This window comes from Plectropomus leopardus, chromosome 24, assembly GCF_026936395.1.
Source record: "Plectropomus leopardus strain MGB_pleo_1.0 chromosome 24, ASM2693639v1, whole genome shotgun sequence".
NCBI lineage: Eukaryota > Metazoa > Chordata > Actinopteri > Perciformes > Serranidae > Plectropomus > Plectropomus leopardus.
The window spans coordinates 8,092,690-8,111,520 of NC_142199.1; the positions used below are offsets into that span (position 1 = coordinate 8,092,690).

Genomic DNA, 18,831 nt, shown 5'->3' on the forward strand with positions numbered 1-18,831 from the left:
TGTTGCATATGTCCATTACCAGCTATTTTAGTTTGCAAAAATGTGGCCACATCTTCTAGTAGTCTGATCTCTTCTGAACAGACACAGTCTCCCATTACAGTCTCTTCAAGTGTTGCAATTTACTGCCACGCTGTATTTATGCACAAAAAGAGAAATGATTTCCTTGTTACTTAAACTGTTTCCAAAATACAATTTGACCAGTTCATTTACATCAGGTGTTTCATAGAGGTAGCCATATGCTCTAATGGTTGTTGTCTGACATATTCTCAAAAGTTCAACTTACATCTTAAAATGTCAACTTCATTCTCAACATTTGGACTTTTTTTCTTGTGAGGCAAAAATAAAGAAAAGTTTACCAACTATTTATTTTCGACATCACACTAAGTAATTGCCTCTGACGATTGCATCAGAGAAGTTTTGTCTCGTCAGGTGTTGTAAAATGCATACATAGGAGTATATTATATTGTTTTCAGTTATACAATGAGAACGACCAAGCTAATAACTATGCTTGTAAGTGTTAACGGTTGTGTTTGGTAACAGCATGGTATCATCTGCATAGATTGTTAGTTTGCATACAGTTTCCTGTTTTAGAGATATCTTAGTTTAAGGAATGTTTGGATTTAGTTACTGTATTTGGGTTTCTACTGTATATAGCACGGATTAGCGTAATATCATCCTTTGTTCTGAGTCAGTTGTTTTTTGTCTGTATATCTCTACATAATTTGGTGATGGCTCATTAGATATGTTTCCAGGTTGGTGATTTTAAACCTTAAGATTCTCCAGCTCGCCCCTCGTTATATGTCTCCATTCTTAATGAGGAAAGGCTTTAATTCCCTTTAGTTTCTACGTCTGTTGAATAAAACAAAGGAGGAGCAAAGGAGTGCGAGAGGGGAGAAGAAAACGTCTGAGATGGCGTCCACTGGGGTTGGAGGAAGAGGAAGGAAGCGGATTAGGAAGGCGTTGAAAGTGTTTAATTAAAAAAGTTGCTCTGGTGGGTTGGCCATGCTTTGGTTTGCTGGAGGTTTGGAGGTCTGAATAGTAGCCACAGTCCTGCTTAAATTCTTGCTAAAACAGGGCTAATCCCCCATCAGGCCATCCCCCGATGGGGCCTTGGCACACACTTCCAGCCGTGAAGGGGGCCAATCAGGAGGAACGGCTTTGACGGAATGGAAATGACCCTGGAGAGCACCGCTGCAGAGGTCTTTGTCTCTCACCCATTCTCCTCCATGTATTTTTTTCTTCCTCAACCAACAAAAGAGATATCTCTCCTCTGCCTGGACCCTTTTCTAAAGGATTCCCCCGGACAGAGCTTCCAGGAGAGAAATCTAATTTATTTTGGAACAAGGGAAAGAAAGACGAGGGAGAAATGTAAAGAGAGCAAGGGGAGTTTCCTTTGAGTCCAGCGAAAGCATTATTAATAAAAGGACACTCTGTGATACTGTATGTTTGGATGGTTGAGACGAACTTCTGTGAACATGCCGAACCATTAGGACCATTGAAAACGCGTCGACATTAAGGCTCGGAAAAAGGGAAATTTAGTATTTTATCTCCTCTTTCATTGCCCTGTAATGTGAACGCAGAAACTCGGGAGTGTCTGAATGTCTGTTTTGCAGCTTTTAGAACCACCAAATCTAAAAAGCATATAATATTCACCACATGAAAATGCATAAAACACACATACCCGCAGGAGATCCGAATTTTAGAGTTCAAGATCACAAAAAAAACATCTCACAAGAAGGAGGAATCTGTTGAATCTTTATTCCACCCTAGTAGCATCCCATGCAAATACAAACAAAACGCGCACAGAGTCCCTCTCATTATCTCGCCTCTGTGAGAAAGGCGGCTTGTTTGTAACTGGGTGAATCCTCCTCTGAGGACGTCTGTTCTCTGCATCAGCTCATCGATCCCTCTGATGTGAAAAGTGTTTTTGATCGGCAGCGGTTGTTATTGACAGCAGCCATGCTCTGCTCGCCAGAGACGGCCCACTTCAAAAAACGGAGATAATGCGCTGATTTCAACACAAACAAAGAGAGAAATTTATAGATTTGGTACACACACAGAAAAAACACACATACACATATAAGGATTCAGCAGTATAGCCTGAGGCACTGTGCAGCTCCCGTTGGTGTGATTGCAGTATATAAACCCAATATTGAGCTCGATTGTTTGCCTGTTTTTCTTGAGAAGTCTAAGTGGAAAAACAAAACCATCATGAACAACACGCATTGCTCTAACTGACTATATAAAGAATATGGTCGAGCTCCGGCTAGCAGCACAAATTGCAATGATTCTCAGATTTGATTAGAGGATGAACATTTTTCTTGGCTTTTTCTTCTTCTGTGCTTGCCTGCCCTTACATTTTTCTTCTCCCTCCTTCTGCACCTCCCCTTCAACCTATCCAAAGCCGACTTCTGTCCGTGCCCTCTCCCTGGCCTCTCATGCCATCCTTCCCTTTTCTCATTCCCTCCCACCAGCTCTCCTCACTCCCTCCTTCCTCCACACATCCCCTCATGTTTGCCCATGATTTAAAAAGCTGTTCATTATTCATGGGCCTTCTCTGTTAGCATATTGACCATACTAAGCCTTTAACTTGATCAAATAGTCTTAGGCAGCGAGCTGCCCTGCGTGCGCCTCTACCAGAGGGCACTCCAGCAGTCAGTACAAGTAGGAATCGAGGGGATGGGCACGAGTAAATAAGGCTTTAACCTTGCTTTCTTGATGCCGAATCACATGTTGGTTTGAAAATCAAAAGCCTTCTATGTACAGCTTATACGCACCGCATACTCCAAAATCCACCCTCAACAGGCTCTTAATCAATATTTCAATACTCGTACACCCTCAAATCTATAATACATGCACCTCCATCTCAATTTCACTATCTATTTCAGGGAAATGCGTGAATTTGCCAATGGATCAGTGTGCCTGGAGTGTGATAGCCAGTGTGAGAAGATGGATGGGAACACCATGACATGCCTCGGCCAGGTAAGAATCCACTTCAGATGCCCTCAAACTTCTTTCTCCCTTCAAAGATACTTTCGTGAGGTAGACTATTCACTTTTAGATTAAAAGCACTGCTCTCATTTTTCTGTTCAAGATAGCCTCATATCTTGCGTTGTGCTAAAGTGGATTTCCAACTTATTTTGTGGGAGTCCATCTGTTTTGCACACAGGATTTCCGAAGATATAAGTGCTGTGTTTGCAAAGGTGAATGGTAGGTTAATGGGAGGAATGATAAACTACCGTGGCTACTTTAGGAGGCATGCTTTTGGCAAGCACACACACACACATACACTCAAAACAGCGAAATGAGATTAGTTTCTGACCTTCACGTAAAGTCACTTTTAAAGTCTCAGATGTGATCAAACCACAGCTCTCCAATATGTTAAAATTTCCCTTTAAATATCTGTAGAAATGCACATAAATGCACAAAAAACTTGCGTCTAAAAGAAAAAAAATACATGAATGAGCCCTATTACGATAAACTCGGGCACTGTAGTTTATTTTGAGTTAAAGGACCAGCATGTAGGATTCAGTGGCATCTGGCAGTGAGATCACAGATTGCAACCAAATGTATACCCCTTCCTTACAAAGCCTGAAAGAGAACCAATGGTGGCCTTCAGTTGCATTTGCAGCACCAAAGTCAAGCTGCCACTCTAACATGACAACGACAATGACCCTCTCTAGAGCCAGTGTTTGGTTTGTCTGTTCTGGATTGATGTTGAAAGGGCTCATTGCAAGTTAACAAAAACACAGCAGTTTTTAGTTTTAGGCAGGGTTCCCACCAATCTCCAAAACCCATCGGAAAATGTCTGAAGACGATAAAGGCTGTGGGGACCAATATTTCAGGCTGATCCAATATATCCAGCTGATATCTTGGCAAAAACTTCCTGTTTCATGTGGCTGTCATTTTGGCTAATCTGTATAAACAGATATCTGTATTTGAATGGAAAAAACATTAAAAGAAAAGCTAATATAAGACTAAGTTGTCGTCAGACCACAGCAGGTTGGTTCCAAGATTGCATTTCAGCCAATGCATTCTACCTCCCCAAAAAGACTATTAACCTCCTGCTTACATGGGACTGGTCAATGCTGTCTGGACTACAAACTGACTACAATTTGATACCAGAACACTAACGATACCGAAATTTGTCTCATTGCTCGTTAAGTTAAAAAAATATATCAAAAGTACCTTAACTCTTGCACAAAACATAGGAATCCAAGTCCTCTTTGTCTATGTATGTCTATTTTTTTAGGACTTCAGAGACTAATGGAAATCATGGTTAAAGATGATCAAATACTAATAAAAACACAATTATGATTATTGCATTTGTTTCTGCCAGTATATCCCCTAAATCCTATACTGGTCTAGTAGTGACATAGTACTGTTGCCACAAAAACTGACTACTGCACCGACTGGATAATAAACCGCAGTTGAAAATAGTTCCCAACAAATGTATATTTTCTACAGTTTGAGGAATGTTTTCTAAAAGGTAAGACTTGATTTAGCCTTTGTTTTTAAATTGAAAACTTATGAGGGAAGTAATGTAAGAAAGCACTGTGTGGTAGACTAACACATCTGACCTTTATCCTTCAGGGGTCTTGAGCTGAAAGGAACGTCTGCTATACCATGATACATAATTTTACATTTGTAGTGTTACACTATAGAAAGTTGTATTGCTGCATGACTTATTTTGTGGAATTTAGTAGTTGTGTGAGTAACCTTTCATGACTGTCCCTGGAGAGAGAAACAGAGAGGGAGAGGGAGAATAAGAGATGAAGAGAAAGAGAGACTCCTCAAGGATGCACAGAGGCGACTGACTTTGAGATGCTGGTCACAGTTGAGTAGTAAATAACACCGGAGTCAATCATCCACAGGCGCTCTCACACACAAATACACATGCATACGGTGCACACGGACATACTCGAATGCATTCCGACATCTGTATGCGTCTGCACTGGTGCACACACATGCATACACACAAACATGCAAAGTGAGAATAATGTTTATTGATGGCGTGTGTCTCGATGTGTCAAACTGTGAAGAGCTGTCCGTCAGGTCACTGTGGTCGTCATTAGCAACAGAGCGCAGCACTGAAACTCCCAGCGCCCGGAATACAACAGCGCCTCTTGAAAACAACTCTTGCATACACACACCAATCTTTTTAAGTTCACACACTTGTATTGCACTTAAGTCAACACCATCATCACTACAAGCACATAAACACCAAACACACTCTCCTTTCTGTCATACACACATGTACACACACATACACACACATAGACACACACACACTGCTGGCCATTCCTTATTCATGATCTGGCTGCAGCTGAGCTCAGTTACCACTTGTCATCTCCTCCATCACATTCAATGCGCCACACTATGACATGACATGATTTCTTATGCATTTTGCCAATTTAAACAAGAGGTGCAGCAGAATACACTCTTGGCAATTTTGCTCAACACATTATAAATCACTGAATGGAATTCATGTGGGCCCTGCCAGTGACATTAGCCATAGTAGGAAGTGAGCAAATTGACATGATTCGCCAGGTTTGAATTTGATTCTGTTCAGTTCTGTTCTCTACCCTCATACATTTTTCTGTCTCTATTCTTTCCCTAACTTTATTTCTTTCTGCTCATTTCCTTCACCTCTTTGCCCATTACATTTTCTTCTACATTTTCTTCTACATCTTTCCATCATACAACATTTTACAAATCCTTTTGCTGCTCCCTCTTTTTCTTTCTGCTAATTTCCTTTGCTCATTCTGTACATTTTTTCCACGTTACAAATTCCTTTCCTGCGCCTTTGCTTTCTTTCTTCTTATTTCCTTCACCTCTTGCCCATTCTTTTCTGCTACATCTTTTAATCTTATGAATTCCTTTCCTGCACCCTCTTTTTTCTTCTACGAATTTTCCTCATCTCTTTGCTTTTCTTTTCTCTTACATCTTACAAATCTCTTTCCTGCACCCTCTTTTTCTTTATTCATCCCTTGTCCATGGCCTCCCTTCTAACCCATCCCTCTCATCTGCCATCTCCTTGTTCTGCTCTCCTCTCAGGGCCCAGACCAGTGTGTGAAATGCCTCCACTTCAAAGATGGACCCAACTGTGTGGAGAAGTGCCCTGATGGGTTGCAGGGGGCCAACAGTTTCATCTTCAAGTACGCCAAGGCCAACAACGAGTGTCATCCCTGCCATGCCAACTGCACCCAGGGGTAAGAGAGGAGATGATACATAAAGATGTGTGTCTGGGTATACAAATTATTCTTTCAAGTGTTTGCTCGCCTTCGTACTTCCTTGGGCGTCCTCTGGGTTAGGCGCTTTTATGCTGTTAAAAGCATGGTGAAGACTGCTTTGGAAGTTGGGCAGCTCTCTCCCAAGAAGAGAGAGAAAAAGAGAGACGGAGAGAAGATGACTTAATCTTGCGACCGCTAGATTCCCCGACCTGTAGCTGGCTCCTGGTGGCTGTCCGGTCAGGGGCAGAATGCATTGACCCTGAAGGCCATGTGGGGTGTAGTGCAGATGAACTATGAGTGAAGGGGTGGGTGCAGAGAGACACTAGCTGGAGGGGAGATATGAAGCCGAGGAGGTGGGGTACGCCGTGAAAATGTGAGATAAGGAAGACAGAAAGGGAAGGTTGCAAGTATAGCAGTATGTAGAAGAGGTTCTATAGAAAAATACATGTTTTTGGCTCGAATAAAAAGCATCTAACATAGGAAGTCAGAAATCAAAACATTTGCTGGGACATAAGTTGATCCCAGGAGCTCCAGATGGGCATAAAATTATTAGAAAATAATTCTCATCTCTGCAGCATAATACTGTATATGCACTGGAGATCCAAAAGATCAAAATTTGCTTCGTTAACTCTGCCAAGAAGGTTATGTTTACTGTTCAGGATATTTGATTAACATGGCCATGTAAAAACTCATTGCATTTTGGAGTTGACTTGAGTCATGGGGAAATACAAAAAAATATTTTTCACTTCAGTGACAATGCGAGATAGGGCATTTGGCTTTGAACCCTTTGAAATCTGGAGAAACATCACTTTCTTTGTGCTGCTCTTCGATGCCTTTCACAGGTATTTAAACCTTTGAACCCTGAACAAGTTGGTAAAATTTCTTTCAGAAACATGGGCAATGAGCAACTTAGTGAGAAAGAATGTTCAAGAAATTTCAAGAAATTAATACAAAATAGAAAATTCTTTGAAAAAGAGATAGGAAAAACTGTCAAGAGAAAGATGTAAAAAGAAAAGCTAGGGGGAAAAAAAAATTAGTTTTTGCTAAGATTTGGGTCATTTCTTTTTTCTTTGCTCATTGCCTTCTTCCCAAGTTTCTCAAATTGACAGAAATCAAGCCAGGTTTCAAAGTACTGAAATCAAGTAGATGGTAGTAAGATTCAGAAGTGACAAATCAATGCTCAATCAGTTGTTAAACTTTGTCAACTCCACAATCCGCATTCCCAAGAAACAGTGTTTGCAGTTTTTGTAGATACAGGACAGGAGTTTTCTTTTTGTTGTGGCAAAATAAAGAGATTGACTTATTATGCTTTTATGCCCAGTTTGAAAATTTAATAATAACAGTTTTTAGGAGAGAAATAAGATGATACTCTGGAGTTTAGTGCTGAAACAAAGCAATTTATCAGTTGGTCTGTCAACAGAAAATGAACAATTTGAATTTGACAATTGGTTCTCTTGTCAAGACCTAGAGGAAAAGGTCACACATCTTATTCTTTTAACTGTTTTTGCCATATGCTGTAGAGTTCGTGGCCACCTGCTCAACTGACATCCTCTGCAAAAGCGGAAGTATGTACTCATTTACACACCAAAAGCATCATTTTAAAGGGCAAAGACAACAGTACTGTGCTAAATATTTGAAGGGTTAATAGGGATACTTTATATTACGAGTGCAACAAACATCTTGAGAGATTTGGTTTATCTGGGACACGCCGAGGTATAGACCCAGTCGTTTCTTTTAATTTGTGACAGAAAAGACACACGACGTGCATTGCTGCTTCCCACCAGTTAAAGAGAACAGCACATTTGGTCTTTGCAAATGGAAATGATGTACGTGTTTGGATGCGTATAGAGAGGGCAAGTGAGATCCGATCACAAGTAGTCACTTGAGACACATGTTGCAATGAATTCTAATGTCAGGTGTGAAGTAACAGCTGTCCCCTTGAATTGAATCACCCAAGATGCATATCAATGCCAGGTGTAAACAGGGCCTGTGTGCTAAGTGAGGCTGCAGCCAACAGCCAAGTCCATCTGCCTGCACCTCTAAAGCTGAAACAGATGTTTTTTACCTTTGGACAGAGCCAGGCTAGCTGTTACTACTTACTCGACTTTCAACCAGCTTTGTATCAAAACAATGTTAGTAGTATGTGTAGATGAACTTTGGTAGACTTTCCTCCTTCTACCCAGTGCCTAAATATCCTAAATATCCCTCATCCTCACCTCCTGCAGGTTCTCAGGCTTTTGCTCAAACAATGGCAATGGCCTGCCGCCAGCCACTGCCTCAAAGAGTATCCCTCTCTCTCTCTCTCTCGCTCTGTCTCTCTCAGACTCTGACCAAAATCATATTTACGTAAAACTAGTTATTGCTGATCAAATATAAATCAAGGTTACCTCACTGCCCATTTCTTGCCTAAAATGCCCCATTTTGCTGTAATTTGCGAGAGTTAGTAAACAGCCAGAGGGCGACACATTGCTTCCTGCACAGCAAAAAAGGAAGGCTGAAAAACGATCCATCAGAAAAGCTAAGCAGCGTTCATCAAATACAAGCCAAGATTCTGCCATTGAGTTGCATATTTCTTGCCCTAAATGTTTATAGAAACATGTTTAAGCTTACCATTTCACTGATATGTGATCCAGGCAACAGCCATTGTTTCACAGAGACCAGTCTATATTACCTCAACCACCAGCAGGAGCGTAGTATTCTGGTGGTTGTAGGTTTCCCACCTCTTGAATGAAAGCACAACTTTTCTCTGGTCATGTAGCACCAATTTGAAAAGTATTTGCGTCTTTCTACTGCAGAGACAGCCTAGTTTTATGTGAAGGCCTTTTTTTACATCGGTAAATATTTCTGTAATGGACACACATGAGAGTGGAATCAATCTCTTCATTGCAACAAGTAAATACCTGCATTTTTCCAAACAATGTAAAAAGTCACCTAATATGACCTCTAGTTTTTTTGACTGCAAAAGTGCAGAGCAGAAGGCTTTAGAGACTGCAAAACAAACTTGCAAATAAACTCACGGCTTAGCCATGATCCGGCGGTCTCTCCCTAAACAAACACACTTAAATGCAGAGGCCAAAGCCGGACGAGCCTTCAAAAGCACGGAGGCCGTGGACACAAAGAAATTGTAGCTTCTTTACGAACCAACGTGGTGGGTTTATGTCTTCATCCTCTCAAGCCTGTCTTTTGAAGTCGGTGCGGCTCTGACTTTGAGCTTTGGCCTTTTACTTTTTCACTAAACCTGGGAGTGCACCATCAAGGAAGCAGCGGGGGGATGTGGTCGGTGAACAGAGGAGGTGGTGGGTGAGGTGTTGAGGTGGAGCTTGTCGGTATTCTCTGCAAACAAAGTTAGAGCTCCGAAACCTAGCAACAGGGCTGGAGATATGATCTGAGGCGGAAAGCAACTTATTGTACTGCCTCTCACATAGCAGGAGGTCATTTTATTTTATTACAGCTAGCCTGTAAGTGTTGATAATATCAGTGCAGCTTTAAAAGGGAATAGAGAAGGAGTTTTTTGGGGGGTAAAGAAGAGAAAAAATGGAAAAGGAGCAGGTGATAAAGAGAAGAAAAGGTGGAAATCAGAGGAGAGGATAGATGTGATGTTATAATTCTTCCGTGACAGCTTTCACTCACACAGACACACACACGACCGCTCCTGACTCTGTGAACGCTAATCTGTCGTTGGCATGACAACACCTCCATCATGCTTTGTCATTTTATCCTGCCCTCCAGTCACAGGCTGCTCTGGATTATCATCAAAACAGGAGTCTGGGTATTTGAGGACATGAACCAAAGTGAGACATTGGTCAAAGGTCAAAGGTCAAAGGTCAGGAACAGAGCAGCACCGTTACAGCTGGTAAAAAGTTAGCATCATGCTAAAAGAGCCCTCATTACATTGCCTCAAAGGTTTTCAGTGTAAGGGGGTGGGGGATGTTGAAAGGGATAGGTGCATACCTAAAGACAAAAGGAAGTATGTTCCTGTAGTTCAGCGCGCTCATCAACATGGTCAGCAGTCGGAGCTGCAGCAAAACTGTCACACACAGCAGCTCAGGGAGGCAATTAAGAGACTTTAACCCGATTGCTGCAATTTGCCAAGCACTGCGATTTCTCAGAGTCACAACTCAGTTGGATCTGAGACTCATATACACACGGACTGGAAACACAGAACTTTAAATTCATTGTTACTTGATTGATTCTTTATTGTCCTTTTCAAAGGAAATTTGTTGCCATATTTATACAGGACCTCACTCAGGGTTGTTTTTCAGGTTTTTACACTAGAATGCAAAAACGAATCGAAATGCTCGCCGCAGTCTACCACCGTTTCCCCTCGTGGCAAAGGTAGTAAAGGGTAAAGCTTACCTTTTTTAGAACACCTTCATGAGATCTTATCGCCCTTGATTCCCCTTCGATGCTCGAGACATTTGAAAGATTTTCTTCCACTCCTCAGCAACAATAATCCTACTCTCAAAATCTACCATCTGCTGGTTTGACTGGTCCTGATCCAAAAGGGTTGTCTCTGGCGCCTTTAAACCGCTGACGCTGAGGAGGACCAAATAAAGTTGTGCAGCAAGTTTGAGTGTAAAGTCGTAACTAAACCAAGCAGTGCAAACAACATGTAAACAAACTGGTAGTTTTTTGGCACAGGATAGCAATCTGATGTCCAAAAGACGGCAGATAGATGTTAAATTTTGGTTGTAATGAAAATCAGCAATGTTTTTAGTGTCTAAAGACATTAGAAGCATGTTGTGTTAAGTTCACGTTCTAACATTTTTAAACAAAATATTGACGTAATCTGTTGCCAGTATTCTGCATCAAATTTACTTTGGCCTTTATCAGGTTTATCTCTGTCTTCCTCTATCCACACATACTGCACCATAATTTTTAGAAAATATAGCTTTTTTGAATTGCCTAAAATACCACCTTAAACAAGCGCTAAACTTTTTTGCGATAAATGAGAGTTTTATCGAAATTGCTGTGTTTCCATTAAGCATATTTTCTATTCAAAATTTCATTTTGCACAATTTGAGGGTTAAAGGAAACCTGCCCACAGAAGCAAAGTTATCAGGGTTGTGAAAAATTAGCACCTTAGAGGGTGTTTTAGGTTATCTACACTTGTAGTGACTTAAAACTCCCTTTGTGGGCATCCTTTTTCATAAAAAAACTCAATAAGAACAGACAGGGCCACAAATACTTTGGTACATAAATACATCATACACAGCGTCACTACATCAAAGACATCAGATACAAATCCACATTTATTTACGTATACATATGTACATAGCACCCACACACACTTTTGACTTTGTTTTGACATCCATCAAAAATAATTGTCGGTATATCTGCTTAAAAATCATTAAAAAAGACACTACTTCAGAACTTTTCTTAGAATTGGCAGGGTTTTTTCTTTTACATTTTCTTCAGTATCAAACTAATACAGTTATAGCTGTCTACATATGCATGTGTAAATTTTAAACGGGGGCGCTATTACCTAATTTGGCACACTTTTTAGGGTTTTCGTAGCACAAGGCATGCATTATATTTACTTTTTAGATCCTCAAAAGCATTATGAGAACTGTTGTTCCAAAACTCTGCCATCGTTGTCAGACTGAAAACCTGTGTTCTATCTTACTGACATAAAGATAAAACTGATAAAATACAAATATGCAACTATATTTAAAAAGCAACACCGTCTAAATAAGAGAAGAATATGTACTGTAGCTGCCTCATGATGTTTATTGTCAGACCAGTTCTTTGTTCTCGAGGAAGGAAACTATGTGGCTCATGCATACACACACACACACACACACACACACAGACACACACTCACACACTCAAATACGCCTCCACGCAAACACAACATTGGCTGCAGACACTGATTGCTCGCTAATTAGCTATTTGGTGCACCATTTAATTGACAACGAAGTGACTTTGGAGGAGCCACAGTTGTCACCGATTTAATTCCAAAGTTAGCCTGCTCTCCTAATTTGCTATGTAATTTGTTGTGTCTTGTGTAGTGTGCAGCTTGCACACATACACACACAAGCACACACACATATAGAAGCATTCAAAAAACGTTCTCCTGTGTCTATCCTGCTGTTCAAAGTCCTCCACTCAAGGAGATAGAATTAATGAGCAGCCAACAGTCTGCTCTAATCATTTCCTGCTTACCTAATGCTAAAAACTCCACTTGTCACTGATCAGCATGTTATCAGCACTATGTTACATCGGCTTTGATTGTTGAGATAGTAAGAAAAAAGAAATCTGAGAGAAGGTAAAGATGCTGAATCAGAATCAGAGGGGGGGAGTCCCTGATTGGAACACAAATGGACAAAATAAACAAAAATGAGAGTTGCTATGCAGCTTCATTGATTATATCAGCTTCAGGGGTTTAATGGAAATTTAAAAAGAAATATTCCCCATGCAGCTGACTGTACGAGGATGGATGATCATAGTACAAAATAATACAGCTATAATGTATAAAATCTTATTATTTCTCCAGCTGTTGTATTTATGGAATGTCTGTGTAGAAACTTGACTTAGATGTTAGAGTAAGGCAGCTGTGATGGGGATCTGTTTATGCAAGCAAATTAAATGTTTACACCCACTGAATACTTAATAATGAAACTTAAGTGCAATGTATTTTTTTTCTGAATTCACCTTTTTTGATTTTTTAAAACTGAATTAATTCATTTTTTCAATGTTCACAAAGTCAGATCCAAAAATAAAACTTTAAGAATTGTGAAAAAAAAAATTGAAGTTTCAGAATTAGAATCAGGTTCCTGAAATCCAGTTGGTTGTTTTTTTTTAAATTTTATTTTGTTTTTTTTAATTCTGAATTTTTAAATTTTAGATCTGAAGTTGTGAACTTTAGAAAAAAATTAATATCCCAGTTTAACTTTTAGAAGCACAAATAAATAAAATTCAGATACATGGTTTTCAAAATTAAAAAAGAAAATGTTATGAATTTTGAGGTGTTAAAATTTCAGTACTGAGTAATCCGTGGTTGTAAAAATTACAATGCTTATTTCTCTTAATTGCTTTCATATACCTCAGATTAGAATAATGTACATGCCTCCTACACTAATCTGATACAGCCTCTACATATAATCATTGACATCAAGGCCAATATTTCTCCATCTTATTTCTGTATTTTAGATTTGGGATGAATGGAATAAGTGACAAATATTCAATGGAAAAACAAATAGCCTGTTTTTGCCTTGTTTCTAGATATTCTCTTAAGTTCTATAGAGGACATTAATTTTTAATAGATACTGAAAGGGAAATTTTCTGTTTTGGTTAATTTCCCCCAAGGTTTACTCCAGTAATTTGTTCAGAAAATGCTCCCAGATGAAAATATTTTCTCACTCCAACAATAAAATCCATTTCAATATCACGTGAAACAAACAAGAACAGTGCTTCCCCACCCAGATGCTTCTTCCTGTCATATTGACGAGTGGTCAGCCGTGCTCGTGGATTCAATTTTCCACAGGTCCCTGCCCAGTGACAGCTGATTGACGTGGAAGAAAGACAACACGAGGCTCTCATAACCTGTCCCTGATTTAATGGATGATATCTCTTGGTTTTTCTGCCCTGCAGGTGCGTCGGTCCAAGACTCCAAGATTGTGTTGGGATGATGGACAGGTAAGGGATCTCAGGATACATTTGTAATGTGGGATTTGGGATACCACCTTCAGATCCTGGCACAGCTCGTTAAAGTTTCTCATGATAGTCATTAACAAGAGTGGAGTCAGTGTTTTATTTTATAATTGATGGATGGAATAGAAACGTTTTGTTGTTGTCTGAATCTCGTGGGCTAATTTGTGCCATTGTTATCATTTAAAATGTGTCAACAAAGCGTCATTTTAATTATGACTAAAGGTAAAAATGATAAGTTTTCATTTATTTTTTTATGTTGCGTATTTAGTGATTGAAGAGTTGCAGCTGATTTAAATTTTAAATGGCAACTTTGGTATTTTTCTACCTGGCCCCTATTTTTCCATTCCATACTTTTTTAAATTTGTGCAGCACTGAGTAAGAGCACCGCAGACGTGAGCCGTGAAACAGGCTGCAGTATAGCCACTTGGGCATTTGGCCGTCATCATTTTACAACCACCAGCAGTGCTTGGTTTGCCATCAACAGGCTCGGATTTTTATTTGAAGTGTCTGACAATGTGAAATTGATCCCTACAGGGAAAAAAATGTATGTTCCTTTTTTGTTTAGCCAAAAATCACAATTTCCACCAGACTCGATTTGAAAAAAAAAAACTATTTGAAAATACCATCAATTTACATTCACTTTATGAACTTTTTTTTCCACTGACAGACTCAGATTATTAGTATGACAACATTATTATAAGGAGCTATACAGAGATAAATAATAGCCATCGCCATTGCCAAACACACCAGATTTCATTTGAATAAACAGTAATTTTAGTGTTCACAGAGCCAGCATATCTTTGCATCATTGTGTTTTGTTTTATTTTGTTTCTGTTGACTTCAAAATAAGTGTGTTTTATGGAGACAAAATAACTGTTTATTTAAATGGTGTCTGGTGGGTTTGGCTATAGCAATTTTTGAGCTTTTTCCAAGTTGAACAAAAAAGATTTCATTCTTTAACAATCTATCTCTGTAGGAATCCTTAAGATACATTATTGGCAGGCTCTGACAGGCTCAGAGGTAAAAATAAGCACTTTTAGTGGACATAAACTGACGGTACACAAATGTCCCGAGCGGTTTCATTGCAGCCTGTTAAGCGGCTGCTGCCCTATTGCTTAATATTTCAAAAACTGTTATTCCCATCAGTCACTTAGACACAAAATCATGGAATAGCAGATTCCAGGTTAAAAAAAAAACAACAAAGTTACCCTTTTAGTACTGTGACATAACCTGGAGTTGCTGCAAAAACAGTAATAAGCAGCTCAGGTTACAACATTGCTCTTTTACCTCTACTGCTACCTGCTGAGACTACTATTATGCTTATATAAACAAGCAGAAAACAGCAAAAACCAAGTGAAATTAAACAAGTATTTTGTGAACAGCCATGCAACCTAAATAGCCGGAAGATACAACAACAACTCTATTAACAATACCTATAAAAGCAAGTGATCTTTACAGTTGGAGCAAAGTCAGAAGAGTGACAAACTCATTAGAGTTTAACCAAACCCGCAAACCCATAAAAAGGGGTCTTCAGCTCCTTTTAAAGAGATGAAACAGAAACAAGACTTTTTTATTTCCCTCTGGCAGCCTTCTGCTGAGTCTCTATTCCCAGAGTTGTTCTTTTGCTCTTACAGTGGCATTATTCCCCCGACTCATCTGGTGACCTCGTGCCGCTTGTTCTGCTGTAAACCCTTTCCTCCTAATTGGAGAAGTCCTTTCCCTTGTCTTTTACCTTGTGCTGTCTCACTCTGCCTCTTTCTTTTCCCTTTGCCCTGTTTTTTCTCTCCTCTTATCCCTTCATGTCTTTTAATTCCCCCCCTCTGTGGTTCTTTCCAGTGTTGTTGTTTCTCCTTGTCTCTCCTCCCCCTCTCGATTTAATCCATTCCAAACTGCTGCATTACTATTCACCACATGGCTGTATATCTCATTATGTCGAGACCCACAGCCTCTTTGTAAATTTCAAGCTCCCCCTTCTTTGGGTTTGTCACAATCGATATGGCAAAAGCTGCGGCACCTTGCTCCACCATAGCTCCGTGGTACATGAGTCTTCCATTAGCTGCTAATGGCCTTTACAACTAATAGAGTTTTGGACTCCAAGTGTCAAGTAGGAGCGGGGTTATTTTATGCTATGTGGCTGTGTTTTTGAAAAAAAATAAGGGGACAGTGAAGATTCTGGCAAGAAGGTGACAGTGGAATACAAATGGGAGGCAAAGAGATGAAGGATAAAGGGAAAAGAGAGTCAGAGAAGGACATGACTGAGTGGTGGCGTAACAGTCGACATAAGTGCAAAGAGGTATGTAAATGGCAAAAGCATTAGTGGCATCATAAGTGAAGAGAAAGAGCTTTTAACTTCCAACCTTTGGGTTTGACTTAAGCAGGTTTCCCTCCAGAAGATTCACATGCAATTTGTGAAGGATTGGCACTTTTAATTTTCTATTTATGTGAGGTGATAGTAGATGGTAAATTATGCGGAGAAGCACATGTAAATTACATCAAAGCAAAGTCAATTGCAACGCTGTTTAAAATCAAGGTTTTTCTGAATCAAATGTATTACACAGTAGGCCTCATATTGTTTCCCCCAGTTCATTTAAGAAGACAGTTTACTCCCAATAAAGGAAATAATTTGTCTTGAGTAACAAGGTCATGATTTCTGGAAAGAGACATTGCTGCTGGAGGTTTTTTATTTATTTATTTTTTGGTGCTTTGAGCTCCATAAGCTGAGTGTCATCTAGTTCCATTACATTAGAGGTAAGGCAAACATCTCTATGCCTGATACCACCAACACTCGACAACTCACACCAAAACAATCTATACTGATCAACAGCACTCCAGGTAAGAGAAAAATATGAGTTTCTGATTTGGAGTGAACTGTCCCTTTACATTGTGGAAGTGTGGGCAAATGTAGTAATAATACTAACGGGCTTCTTTTCTTTCTGTCTAGTTTCTTGCCTTACTGTATGTTGTTGTTTATTAGCAAACAACCCCCACCCCCCCCACCCAAAAAAAAAGCTTTAAACTTGAATATAGCAAGCATTAGGTGTCAGTGTTATTTCCAAGTTTGAAATGACTGGAAGAAATATAAGGGAATCCAGTCCAGTGTAACATAAGCTGTATAGCTTTTCTACCAAATCAAGTAATAAGAGCACATACCCTCAAAGGCTTTTTCTTCTGACCTGTGAAAATGGAAGCATCTCACCTGGAAAAAGCTGTGTGCTCTTGTACAAAATGAGAGGAATGATAGGGAGGGGTGCAAAATGAAGAGAGCAGAAAGGAGTTTTGTGGAAAGTTGTATATACTCTCTGAACAGTCATGTTCAGGCTTCTGGGATGACTGTTGGGGAACGACTTGATTAGAGTTTCTAGGAAATAGTCTAAAACAAGAGGGTGAAATCTAAAGTAGTAAGATTTTTAGGGATATAACAGCAGGTTGAATTCATCAGCACTGGCTGAATATGCACTTTCTTTCAAAGTGCCTTTTAGTTTCTTAATGTTTCAGCAATGTTAATGCTGCTTCCCTTCCTCTGTCTCTACAGGACACCACTAATAGCAGCTGGCATTATCGGCGGCCTATTTATCATCGTCATCCTGGCGCTCAGCGTGGCTGTTTCTGTCCGACGCAAAAGCATAAAGAAGAAGAGGGCCTTGCGGCGATTCTTGGAGACAGAGGTGAGAAGGTGGAGGTCATAACAACAGAGCTTTTCTTTCTCACAAGAAATGCTTGTTAAAAAAAAAAAAAAAAAAGCGCAGCTGAAAATATTGTTTTTCTTTCAGTGTTACCTCGAGGTAATTTTTGTCAGAGGATACAGAATAGTAGATTGGAGAATTTGCAACTACAGAATAAATTAATCATAACATTTGGGTTGGTAATAGCTTGGGACAAATTACAGCAGTATAATGAATTTTATTGATCCCAGAGAGGAAATTGGGAAACACTTCCTCTATAATGCCTACCTTATTATTAATGTGACAAAAGATGAACAAGGCAAAGTTTTGTTTTGGAGTTTGCTTAATGAAACTAAACAAACATGCTCAATTTGATACTTGGCTAGGAGGTATGAAAAATAAAAGAAGTACTTCTTCTCCGAATAGCCATTTGTATATTTTTTTGCTTACTCCATGTAACATTGAATTTGTGAGAAAAACTTTGTTGTTCTTGCATGCCTCTATTGTAAACAAAGAATCCAAAAATGGATACAATTCTTGATAAATTGAAGTCATAGTGGTCCACTTTTAACAACAGCAAAACTGCATCAAAACATCTGTTTAGAAACTTTCACAAAACTTGTGAAACTTACCAATGTTCTCCTCAAGGCCGGACTCCATTAAAAGAAAAAAAAGACTTTACTTTGCTGACCACAGAAGCTTCTGGACTGCTGCTGCTTCTATCAGTTAAGTTTGTGTTATTGTGTGACTTGTGTTTAAAGGGTTAACCAAAGTCACGCAGTAACACAAACTAACCAGCTGATTAAAGCAGCGATAGACCAGCAGCTCCTGTGTTCAGCAAGGTAAAATTACTGTTTTTGTGAATGGAGTCTGTTTTTTAAGAGAGCATAAATAAATTGCACTTTCAGTTCAGTTCCCCAACAAAAAGGGCTGTCTGTGATTTTGTTGTTTGTGAGGGTTAGTTTGTTTTTACCAAAGTCACACAGTAATACTCGGGCCTTCCCACTTTCTTTGAGTTTGTTATCCTTTACCTCAAAGTTGCAGTGCACTTTTCCAGATGGATGCCAACAACACTCATAAGCAAACCTTGAAACATTAAACCTTGGCTATGGTGCTTAGCTAAACCACGCATTGCGCATAAGTTTTTTAAAATTATGCACGGCCGCCATCGCCCATCGATCTGGCCTTGTAGGGGGTTCATTTTTGGGAAGCATTAAGACAGCAGAGCAGACTTTATATTCAAAAGAGAAAGTCAAAGATGGAGGTGTAGGTGAGTGCAGGGT

The 18,831-nt window shown here is 39.6% G+C and overlaps 1 protein-coding gene across 3 annotated transcripts in view; it reads left to right on the forward strand.

The window, feature by feature from the left end:
- The window catches only part of LOC121963010 (receptor tyrosine-protein kinase erbB-4), a 312,568-nt gene that overhangs the window by 231,808 nt on the left and 61,929 nt on the right, over positions 1-18,831 (forward strand). For all 3 annotated transcript variants that reach the window (XM_088074549.1, XM_042513368.2, XM_088074550.1), the window contains exons 14-17: positions 2,889-2,982; positions 6,058-6,212; positions 13,827-13,871; positions 17,419-17,551. In XM_088074549.1, coding sequence (XP_087930675.1) covers positions 2,889-2,982; positions 6,058-6,212; positions 13,827-13,871; positions 17,419-17,551 — 427 coding nt within the window. The remainder of the gene's footprint in view (positions 1-2,888; positions 2,983-6,057; positions 6,213-13,826; positions 13,872-17,418; positions 17,552-18,831) is intronic.